The 12,606-nt window shown below is 36.2% G+C and overlaps 1 protein-coding gene across 1 annotated transcript in view; it reads left to right on the forward strand.

Annotated features, from left to right (window-relative positions):
- The window catches only part of AFAP1L2 (actin filament associated protein 1 like 2), a 97,752-nt gene that overhangs the window by 54,010 nt on the left and 31,136 nt on the right, over positions 1 to 12,606 (forward strand). Inside the window, exons 4-5 of the mRNA XM_032225872.1 lie at positions 1,400 to 1,488; positions 8,812 to 8,902. Coding sequence (XP_032081763.1) covers positions 1,400 to 1,488; positions 8,812 to 8,902 — 180 coding nt within the window. The remainder of the gene's footprint in view (positions 1 to 1,399; positions 1,489 to 8,811; positions 8,903 to 12,606) is intronic.

A 12,606-nucleotide genomic window follows, 5' to 3' on the forward strand; every position in this document is an offset into this window, starting at 1 on the left:
CTGATTTGTTTGGCTAATAACATTACTATAGTATGGATAGTTTGTTTTGCTGCTTCCCTTCTTATACCAGAAAACTATTAAAAGTTTCAGATGCAGAGCTGTTATTGTGGCTCCCCAGGCTCAATCCCAAAAGAACTGTGGTTCTAACTTTATTTTTAAATTGTACAAGAATGTAACAAAGTTCATGCCAGATTCTTTTCAGCGTCTTGGTAACCACTGCTTACCATTTGCGTAGCTATCAGACCATCCAACTTTAGAATACTCTTATTTTCAGTGAAAGTTTTGCTTAGCATATTTATAGGGATGCTTGAAGTGATTTCAAATATAACCTCTCTGCACATAAAGATAATTTCCAAGTATAGAAATCATGTTCATCTCTCTTATGTCACCATACCAGAAAATGTCAGGTCTGATTCCGTCAGTCTTTTGCAGTATATTATCCTTGTCATATTTTGGATAATGTCCCTCACAATTTTTAGACAGTCTAGAGCACACTGATAGGAAAACTTAAAGAGAGTTATAGGAGATACATTATAATATACTAAGACTTGTTTTAAGTAGGTTACTGTAGTGGAAAAGTTATAAATAGGGAAAATATAATTTGTTTTCTTTGTTCCAAGAATAAGCAATTTGGTGGTTTTTTCCATGCTTTGCATTTTCAACTTCCATTCGTCCCAGCAAACATGTCCAAATAAGAGATGATTGTTAAACTGCTTACTTACATCATGTTTATTCTTATTTATCATTTAAAAGTCCTGGAATCCATTAAAAAATCACAATGTTTGTTGAATTTGGGGGGAGGGGGTGACAACATCTCATGTTTTAATCTGGTTATAATCATTCTGAATGAGGGATTTTAAACAGGTGTTTTATTCATTTCTTTCCACATGCTGTCAAACCTCAAAGAATGAAATAGTCTGTACCATATTACATTTGCAAATTAGCTGAAAATCAGTTGGCAGAATTTACTCTCCTACCACAACTTTTTTCTTTCTTGGACTGAAAAAACTGAATAATCTGATAGTTTAAACTATCCTTAGCAACATTAAGGAAAGGTGAATACTTACAAAAAATTGATTTAGGCTTCAACTGGGTCTTATAAGTAGATTGATTATTTATAACATTATAAATAATGGACTTTACAGTTTTCAATGTTAACTGAAGTATTTCTGTACGCATAATTCTGCAAGCACCAAAAGTGTATGTCTTGAGCTGTATTATTTTTTCCACCATATTTTTGGAGTGAAATCAATTGCCATTTGGGTGCTCTAGACTAAGTAGGCTAATTAATCATATTTTTCTTTCAAAACAAAAGTGAAGCATCTGAGATTGTAGCTGAGTATAATTATATGTAATTACTATTTATTTGTTGTGATTTCTCTTTGGATTATGATGTTAGGTTACCAAGATTCGTTGACCAATGGAGAAATGGAGCAGTATTTGTATCCTCCACAGAAAAGCTTGCCAGATCTTCCACATTCAAAAATAGTAAGTGATATATCATTTAAAAATAAAAACACATGAATACATTAGAATTTGAAGATCTTCTAAGTAACCTGCAAGATATATAAATCTGTTGAAATTCATAGAATACCCACAAATACCACAAGAAAAAAGAGAAAACTATGCGGGGATATTATTATTTTTGCCGGAACTGAACTTTCATCTTCGTTATAAATGTTAAACAACTAGCAAAAATCTTATTTTCATCAATTTCACAGATAGCCCTACCTGAATATTTCCTAGCTATTCTTTTTGCTGTTGTTGCCCAGCTATGTTGATAATTGTCTGACTCTATAGAGCTGCTGACTCTACATAGAAGCTATTTTTTCTTATTAATACAGAATATTAGAGAAAATCTAAATCCTATTGTGTGATCACTTGTTTAATCTTGGCTTCATTTGGTAAAATTTGTCTTTTAAGAGACGGAAAATCAGTTCCTGCTCTTTTTGAGTACTGTGAAATGAGGTTGCATTACTGAGGTCACGGACAAAAGCTCAGGAATGTCATACGTGATGTACTTTGTGCATTAAAAAAGAGAAAACCTGCAAGAAAATATACGTACTGCGTGGACCTAGTGTGGGAGGAAGTGAAAACCTGTGGGTGGTCTGCTGAGGAAATAGCTGTGTAAACTGCAGTCAAAGGGTGATGAGACCGATGATTTCTGTGAAATCCTGCTGCAAGGATTTGGAGTGAGTGATCCCATCAAGGTAGCTGGAGAAAGGAAGCCTGACAAAAACAATGACTTTAAGACGTACAACTTCATTGTCCAAGTACTGTTTTTAGTCCATTCAACTAGATAGTTATAACTGACTGTTTTTTGGCGGGCTGGGTAGAATGAGAAGCTGTTTTTAGAGACAGCAATTTCCAAATGCCCAATCCATCCTTTTCCCCATTACTATTCTGTAATTTTAAAAATTACAGTAGATGCTCAAATGTAATGTATATTTAAAGGCTTTTCCCCTCAATACAATTTCTTTGAAATTCTGTGCTTTAACACAGGTGAATCTGGATTGGAGGCAGATTGTTATATCTATGATATGTAAAAGCTAATGGTGACTTAACATCTAATTGGCATTTTCACTCAAGCTGCAGGTAGATAACCTCTTCTCTTCCTCTTTTTCTGTTGCTGAAATGCAGCACCCAGCATGCTGGAAGTCCTAATTCAGCAACCTTTAGCTTGTCAGAAGTTACCTAGCACTGGTCTAGAAGATCAGGTCTAGGATCTGGAAATTCAAACTGGAATACATAAGAATTAAATAGTTCAAGTTATTCTATTTAAAGCCTGGTGTGTGTGTGTGTGTGTGTGTGTGCACGCACGGGAGCGTGCATGCAGCATTAAATAAGGTAGACAACTTTTCTGACTTTTGGTAAACACATGCTAGTTTTTCATAGTCATGTTATACCACAACAGCTACAGCTAGGTTGGCCTATATGCATACTAGCACTTGTTTTGTGGGGAATATTGCCCATCTCTTGAATCGTAGAAGAGTAAATTTGGATTTGGATTTATTCGATTTGTAAGCCGCCTTATTCCCCGAAGGGACTCAGGGCGGCTGAACAAAAGCCAAGGGAAGGGGAAGAAATACAGAAAAGTAAGACAAAAACAGAACAACGATACAAACAATTTAAAAAACACAGCAAGCACAACAAATTCGAGTAGAAGGGGAACTCAACCCCAGGCTTGCTGGGACAGCCAGGTCTTAACGGCTGTCCGGAAGGCCTGAAGGGTGGCGGAGGGTCCGAATCTCCACGGGGAGCTCGTTCCAAAAGGCTGGAGCAAGAAAGGTTTTTCACTAGCTGTCAGGTTGAGGAGAAATATCATTTCACTTAATTTTTAATTCACTTATTGTTTCTAAATTTATTAGGTAATCTACAGCAAAAGCTGCGAGGGCAGGATACAATAAATGTGTGGATTAAAAATTAACATAAAAATAGTATAAAACAAGAATGAACTAAATAGCTGCTAAAGGAGCAGAGACTAAAACTGGCATTGATAAAAGATAAAAGAACCTAATAAACAATCAAAAGATCACCACATGATACTTGATATTGAAAAGACTATAAAGTTGTTGCCAAGGGACCTTTGTTTAGGAAAGAAACTCTACACTTTTAGAGCTGTAGTTGGGAAGAATCTCACATCTTAAATTATGAGATCCACTCTTGCTTCTCTTTCATGCCCTTTCTTGTCAACCTTATTTGTAGCTAAGATTTTCTTAAGATTGTAGCTGGTCAATCACAGTAGATGCCAGTAACCATTCTGGGAATTATTTATGTTTCCTGTATTTAATTAAGAGGATAAAAGCATGAAGTGAATCCTGTACACATTACTTGATTGTTAGGAGCAACTCTGACCATTCCTGTTAATTTCAGAATGGAAATCCCAGGAGCTAAGATTGGATCTGTTTCAAAACAATTCATCAGTGAAGATTTCAAAGCAAGCTCTGGAAGTTCATAAATAATCAGAAGAGAATTCTACTTGCAAGCCTCTAAGTCATTATCAACACTTTGTTGTGACTGTTTTAAAGAAGTGTACATGGACTATTTTTGTGTGTATACCAGTGGTGGGTTTTACCAGTTTTACTACAGGTTTGCTCGTGTGCACGCATGCTCTCTGTCTCACCTGTGACGCTTCTGCGCATATGCAGAAGTGTCCGGTTGGGTGGGCAGAGCCTCCCGCCACTGCCACTAACAGTTCAGCTGGACCGGGCCGAACTGGGAGCAACCCACCTCTGATATACTATCAGTTTTAGAATTGGATCTGAAGCACTGTATAGGTTGTTTCTTTCCACAATGGAAAAAGAGAGTTGTTAAGTTTAACTTTTAAAAATAATGCTCAAACAACCCCTACCCTTTTAAAAAATTGCTGGATGCATTTTTCATTAACTTCTTTATATTTGTCTTATTTAACATTAGGACATTAGCATTTGTAGATTGTATGTCACATATACATTTGGAAGTTCCCTTGAGAGTGTATAATAACTTAGCTTACTTCCTGCAAGTCTGTCTAGAACTTTTTTGAAACACTTTTGTGGTGACTGGGTCTTTGAAGAAATAACTAAATTATTAACCATTCATTTCCAAGCAGGCTATATACTCAATTTGAGGTGCCTTAACCTCAAGTTTTGCTTGACTTCAGCTAATGGTAAAAGTGGATTATAGTGCCATTGACAAGATTGGAAAGTTCATTATAAAGTTAATCAAATGTGTTTCTTTGACATCTTCTGCAGAGACTTAAGAGGGAAGGGAAAGGAGACCATCATCCAAACAATATTGAAGTTCACAAAGGAAACACACAAAATAAATTAGCAGTCATAGCAGGATCTTTTTTACTCTAACTTAGAGGAGAATCAAAGGAGCCGATTGGTTGCTTCTTAGTCAAATCAGTAAAAAGGACTCTAGCAGAAATATTTGCCTAGGGACTAACGCTATGACTAACGCTATCTGCATTTGAAGTTTGTTACTATGTAGATTATCTATACAATGTGCTAAACAGATAGGAGCAATATGTGCAGCAATTCCAGTAATGCCTGAAATTCACCAATTTCTGATAATTTAGTTTATCTGAAAAATATCCACCCTTTGCTAGTCTGGCTAAATGTATGTGTCATGTAAACAAGAAGCTGTTGGTTGATGCAAAGTTGTTATCACTGATCAGGTGAAGTGATAAGATTAGCAGAGGTTTTTATGAGGTTTTCATAATAAACACCAAGATCAGAAAGAGCGAGTTGTTTAATAGCCATAGAAAGTACTGGATAGTTTCTAGGTGTCAGGGAAAAAACCTTTTACTTGAACAAAATAAATTTTAGTAAAAAGGTGAATGAAACTGAAAGAATAATTTGTCACTGGATGCTTTTCATGCTTTTTTTTTCTTGCAGAAGAAAATCAAATAATTCTGTTGCTATGGCAGACCAAATAAAAGCCATCTTACTCACAAGTGAAAGTTGATTGCAACACCCTTTACTGGGAAAGATAGTAAAGAAAAACATCCATATAGTTAAATGTCTTGAAGATGAGAAAGTTCTACAATCTTTCAAGCTACCACAAGGTTCCTTACCGATAGATGGAAGTTAAAGTAGTGAAATGGAAATGATGTGGTTCATTTTGATGAGGCACAAGAATGAATGACAGTTATTTCCTGTTGCCAACTAATCTCTCCTGCACAAGGAACAATGAATTAGTTTCTTTCCAACTTCCATTCTAAGTTACAGCTTCTCCCGTACTACTCTCGAGCCCTGTTTCAACATCCCATGATGTCCACAATCTTTGTGGCTAATTGGTCTTGCTGTTAGGAAGTGTTTTTCCCCTGACATTTGATTGCATTTTTTTAAAAAAATCAACTTCTTTTCCTTTCAACTGATCAGAACTCTGGCATTAAAATGACAACCATGGCAGAAAAACCCTGAGTCTTTGATTTGTGGGAGAATCAAAGAATCAATAATACATTTAGAAAACAAAGCTCAGAAAAGTTTTATTTTTAATCCTCTTGCCCATCCTCTTCCCAACTGTTTTTTTTAAATACTTTCTTATCTGTAAATAAGAGCAACAAAAAGTAAGGACTTGAGTCAGAAACAAAGGTATTTAAATTAACATTAATGTTTATTTTTCAATGCCAGATAATTGTTTAATTATAGAATGGGCCAAAAAACATTAAACTTCCTGTTCTCAGTTCCAGAACTAATCAGAAAATAGTGATATATTCCTGGCAGAAAGTAATTAATTGAGCTTTGAACTGATTGAAAGATGAAACTATTCTTTCTCTTACCGCCATCTGATTCCCATTGTTAATAGTAACAATGCAAAGGAGTCAATTTCTTTTTGGTCCATTTGAAATTTATTTAATAAAGAACATAAATGTTTGTTTTAAGACTGTAGAGCAAGATAACTATTTTAATCTTTCTAGACTTTGTGATAGTGTCTGGTCCTGGCTAACTATAAATGTATATCACAATCAGGTTTCCTGCCTAGATCCAACTACTGAAAACATAGCTTAAAACTCCAGTGTGGTTTTTAAGCACTTAAAATATTTAAATAGATTTCTAAAGATTGTCTATAAGTACTGTAAAAACTGGACCTACCATTTTTTTTTACATTAGTGTTTATCGTTTTCCATTTAACCATTTTCAAAGGGAGTAAATATTTTACCAAGGAAACAATCAAAAGCAATTATTTTGTCATTATTTTAAAATAAAGCTTTCCACTTAATATTCTAATTACTTGGCATATCCTCATTCATTTATTGGTATTTGAAAGTTAGGGATTGCTGCTGGAAATCTTTTGCAAATAGATTATTGATGTGGCTTATCCTTAAATGATGTGTATAAGTTCAGTCTAAAACTAATTGGCTGAGATTCATTTTAAAATGCTCTAAGTCATTTCAAAGTTTTCAATTTTAAAAACTGTACTAATAGTAATGGAATAAAGTGGTCTGATTTGTTTTCTAATCAATATAAACAGGTTTCAAGATAGAGAATCCCAAGTGTAAGAGACTTCACAAATAGGCTTCACCATATGTCCTATACCACAGCAAATTGAATGGGGAGTCTCTATTTTGTTTGTCATTCAAATGTCTGCCTCCCTTTACCCAAACCGATTCATCCCAAAATTATCTGAATTGCTGATTGATGCCGAAGGCTGATTGTGTATCCAGACAATTAGCTTGTACCTATAACAATATTGCGGAAGAAACTATTGAAGGAGGTCTGGCACACAAATATCATCTACCACTCCCAAGAATGCTCATTGCAAAGTAAACTTTCTGATGAAGCAAATATTACAGCCTGTCCTTCCAGCACTGAGAGTTCAAAATGCATTTCAAAATTCCCACCACTGAAATGATGTGATCAAGAAGTGTGCAAAATGCAGTGCAACATTCTAGAACTGGAAGAGCATGGTGTACAAATAGATGCATTTCCAACATGGCAGCAAGTTATAAGCAAAAAATTATAGAATGAATCTATACTGTGCTGCCATGAGAAAAGGTTCAGTAAACTTGACATCCAGTTTCTTAAATACATGTATGTGGGGAAGACATTTCAGGTGAGTTTCTCTAAGAGTGGTCAGGGAGTCCTTCTAGGTCAGTGTTTCTCAATCTTGGTGACTTTAAGTCCTGTGGACTTCAACTCCCAGAATTCCCCAGCCAGCTATGCTGGGAGTTGAAGTCCACAGGACTTAAAGTCACCAAGATTGAGAAACACTGTTCTAGGTGATGATAATAGAGAGCTTGTAAGATATTTTAGTGGAATCCACTTGATTCTTAAGAATGCTGAACTTTTGGTATAAGAGGGGAGCACTGGAAAGCATTCAATTACAAGATGAGACGACAGTTATAAGTGGCCACAGACAGGCAATTGTGCCAGCTGAGTGGAGGTATGCACTCACTTATAACTCAATATAGTTCTAGATAAAATATTAGGCTAGATGTCTTTCTGGTAATTTACATAGCAATAAAAGTAGTATTCTAAGGTAGAATTTGTCCTCTCACTGTAGTTTATTTGGAAGATGGATCAAGCTACAGTTGCTAAAACAATTTTCAAAATGTGCCACAAATTGATGCCATTTGTAAGAAATTAAGTATTTGGATAAACAGTGGTTCCAGAAAACGTTTTGAATGAACAGGCAAGCTAACTCAAGGCATAAGGGAGATTACAACAGATAATAAAATATGCCATTTTAAAAAAGAATTCATCTACCATCAGAATGATATTCAGATCTTTGTCACATGATAGCTCAGTTATAAAGTCCAAGGAAATTGTATTCCAATGCCTTGTAACAATCTGATAATTTGCTGGACAGGTATTTTGAATATTGACAGTGTTGCAAGATAAGATATTAGCTAAATCAAGACCACCTTAAGTTACAAAGAAGGACATGGGTCATTTTAAATCCTCCAAAATACCCAGTAGGCTCACCACAGTACTGTATATTAAACTTTGCTTAAATTTAAGAGTAAGTCACTTTATCACTGCATCTACATGCCAGGAAGATGTAATTTGTCTTATTTTTGATAAACAGAATCAGAACAATTGTCGGAATAATCAAATGTCACATTGATGAGGGTTTTTCAGAAAATTCCATTGACTCATATTCAGGGAAAAATATACAAAATTATAACTGTAGCACTGTTACACCACAATGCTTGCCTTTTGTTCTTGGTTTAATACGAAATTTCTTATAACAGTAAGTTCTGTGAACGGAATAAATCTTGCTTTCATAGGAGAATGTTCCTTTTAATTTTGATGATAGAACATTTAGAACCTGCTTCAAAACTTTTTATCTGCTTATTTCCTAACTTTTATTTATATTGCACAGATTCCTGAATCAAAACTACAATTGGGCCTCAAAAATGAATCTCCAGAAGGGTACTATGAAGAAGCTGAGCCTTACAGTGTTTCTATGAATGGTACATATTTGTATATGTCTAGAGTTTCATTGTTGTTTTGTTCAGTTGCGTGCTAGAAAGAAAGAAAACTGTTATTTCTAAGAACAATCAGTTCAATCGCATGGCAGAAGAGATTTTTAAAATATAATACTGCTAAGTAAATTTTGAAAAAGAGCATTAAATGACAGAATTGCCTAGGTCCTATTCAGCTCAATATGATATTGATACCCAGGGGTGGGTTTCTCGCCCCATTCCAACCGGTTCGGTTGGAACGGGGCTGGCAGCATCCTCGTGCACGCGCACAGTGCACGCATGCGTAATAGCGCCTGTGCGATGCTCCAGCTGCTCCTGGAGGATCGCGCAGGTGCTGTATGCGTTCTGCGCATGCGTGGAAGCGCAGAACTCGTCAAAACCGGGTAAGAAACGCGGGCGGGTGGATCCTTCGGCGTTCCCGGAAGTTACTTACTTCCGGGTTCGCCGACCAACTGGTTCGTGGGGACCACCGCGAACCGCCTGAAACCCACCCCTGTTGATACCATTACAGTTAGATTTTCCCCTTGGTATAATAGGTTTTATAGATATTTCTATGGACATGATAAGACTTTATGTATTCATGCTGTATCTTCCTCCTCTATTTAAAATTCATTGCCTCAGCTCTTCAGACAGCATGGGTAGGTTTTTGAGCTACTTTGACCTTGGCCCGCCCATTGATTCTAATGATTGCAGTGCTGAGGTCTCCCAAGCTGAGCTGCAACCCTTTGTCAGCCTCACAAGTAAATTATGACAATCAATATAGGCTGTATCCTTCAGAGTACATATTGAATGCTAGCTACTTAGCCTGAATCACCACCATCTGATTTTATTTGCACTGATCATGACCATAAAGAGCTTGTTCTAAAGTCTAAAGACTGATTCTAATTTTCACTACGTGTGTTAGAGAAATTGTGCTTCCAATTGTTAAAACAATATAATCCATTGACCAGTGAAATTCATGTTCAGAAGTCTTTCTTTTTCTCCTTCTTCATCTCTCATCATGCATATCTTTATGTTAAGTTAATGGCTACTGGGACTAGAGCCAGTGATGGAATTCAATTTTTTTTTACTACCAGTTCTGTGGGTGTGGCTTGGTGGGCATGGCTTGGTGGTTGTGGCTGGGGAAGGATACTGTAAAATCTCCATTCCGTTCCCACTCCAGGGATAGAATACTGTAAAAATTTCTATTCCCTCCCCACTCCAGGTTACTGCAAAATCCCCATTCCCTCCTGATCAGCTGGAGCTTGGGAGGCAGAGAATAGATGGGGGCAGGGGCAGAGGTGATATTTACCGGTTCTCCAAACTACTCAAAATTTCCGCTACCGGTTCTCCAGAACTGGTTAGAACCTGATGAGTACCGCCTCTGGACCAGACCAGCATCCAGGTTATTGAGAGAGTAATAAATGCTATGTTAACTATGGGTCTGGCATATTTTAAAAAATAATATTATTGCCCTAACTGTCAGTTGCTTTGTAAGAGTCTTTCACCAGATCTTATTTTCATCTTTAAAACATATCCATGTTAGGGCCACTAATAAAGAAATAGCACCAGGTATAGATTTTTAAAAGCAATGCCTTAATCAGTCATGATCAATTATAATCGCTCAGTGCTTCTAGGCAGAACATTTTTGCTTTGTAAGAAGCAACTCTCTGTCAGCATTCAGAAGCTCATTCTTGCGGCTCGTTGAAGTGCAGCTGGGGAACAGCAGGTTGTCCAGAGACTGTAAGTTCTTCTTTCATATTCTAAATTCAAGAATACAAGAAAACTGATTGGAGATAAAGTCAAATGAAAAAAATCAGAGCTTTGTGTCCACAAGAAGGAGGAGGAGGAGGAGGAGGAGGAGGAGGAGGAGGTGGTGGTATAAAAACCATTAGACTATCCAATTCATAGCATTCTTCTCTGTAAATACAATGATAAAATGGCCTGTTTGGATCCCATATCTATAATTGTGATTAAATTCAAGATTAAGTCTATCACTGCATCTACATGACAGGAAAATGTAATTTGACTTATTTCTGATAAACAGAATCAAAACAATTCTCTGAAAAATCAAAGGTCACACTGATGAGGGTTTTTCAGAAAATTTCTGACTGTGAATACAAAGATAAAATGGCCTTGATTAATCTAGTTATGCCAATCTTCTGTCAAGAACGCTCACCAGATAACAATGAGCCAGGTGCTTTCTTAAATGCAACCTGCCTCGCAGGATTGTTATATGGGGAAAGGCCAGAGGACTGAGTGCAGTATTTGGTCCATTAAGCTTCTAAAGGAAAGACAATATTTAAATCTATGAAACAAATTCATAAGTATATTTCATGTCTATAGAGATTCTCAGTCATTCAAGGTCATGGTTGTCCCAAAGGTGCTTTTTTAAAGCAGTAACTGGACTTTCTGGTTTTTCTTCGACGATGTTTCACTTCTCATCCAAGAAGCTTCTTCAGAAAGTCCAGTTGCCTCTTGAAAAAAGCATCTTTGGGACAAGTATATTTCATGTGAAGAGTTCAACGCTTCCCTGATAGATAATACAGTGCAACTGATGATGATGTTATCTATTCAGTCACGTTCAACAATTGGCGATTCTCTGGGTCAGGTCTCTCCACATTTTCCAATCATACACTATTTAAGTTTTCCTATGCTCTGGCTGGTGTCAACTTTGATGGTATCCAACTACTGCATTCTTTGACACCCTGGATTCCTTTTACTGTTAATTATTCCAAGCAAAATTACTTTTGCTAATAAATTCAGCTGTATGACATGGCAAAAGTAAGTAAGACACAGTTTAGTGATTTTGCCTTCTAGTGATATGACTGGTGTTATGCAATCCAGTACTTTCATGTTAGGCACACTTCGCTATCCAAGGAATACATAGCAGGTTTCCCCAGCACCATAGGTCAAACGAATTGATTTACTTCCTGTCTTACTTTTTAAAGATTCAATTCTCACACTGAACATCTACAGAGAACACAATAGAGTGAAGTAACCTACATTTGGTTGCCAGGCTGATGTCCTTGCTTTTCCATATTTAGTTCATGTTCATCATTGCAGTGCAGCCCAAGGCAATCTGACTTTTTATTTCTGTGCTCCATTCATCACTTTGAGCTATTTGCAATCCTAGGGGAAATTTTTTTTTTCCAGACAATCTAGTTCTTTACCATCGATTTCTATTTTGATGTTCCCCTTCCTTACAGCAATCATGACCTTGGTCTTTTTGATATTTAGAAAGAGTCCAAAATTCTCACTTTCTTCTTTGATTTTCTTGATTGGATATTCCAGGCCTTCTTTAGTTTCTGAGAGGAGAGTTCTACTGTCAGCATACCAAAGATTGTTGATGTTTCTTCCATCAATCTTTACCCCAATTTTCTCTTTGTATGTGCATTAATTCTAAATCAGTAGGTTTATTCTCAATGATTAATAAACATTGAATATGCTTTCCTTCTTCATGACAAAATGTTGCTAGGGAACAATAAAAAAGACATAGTGCCTACCCATAGAGAGAGAAAAAATCATTTTCTAAATCAAAGATTACATTTATTAGCATACAATATGGTTTAGTGACATTTCTTCATTTGATATCATTTTGCACATCTTTCACTGGATGTATAATAATAAACATTTGATAATATTTAAAGAATATATCCAAATAGCTTACTTTTCAGGGTGTGTCTATGAAGCTATTGCAAAATAGAAGCCTT

This window comes from Thamnophis elegans, chromosome 10 (genome assembly GCF_009769535.1).
Source record: "Thamnophis elegans isolate rThaEle1 chromosome 10, rThaEle1.pri, whole genome shotgun sequence".
Lineage (NCBI taxonomy): Eukaryota > Metazoa > Chordata > Lepidosauria > Squamata > Colubridae > Thamnophis > Thamnophis elegans.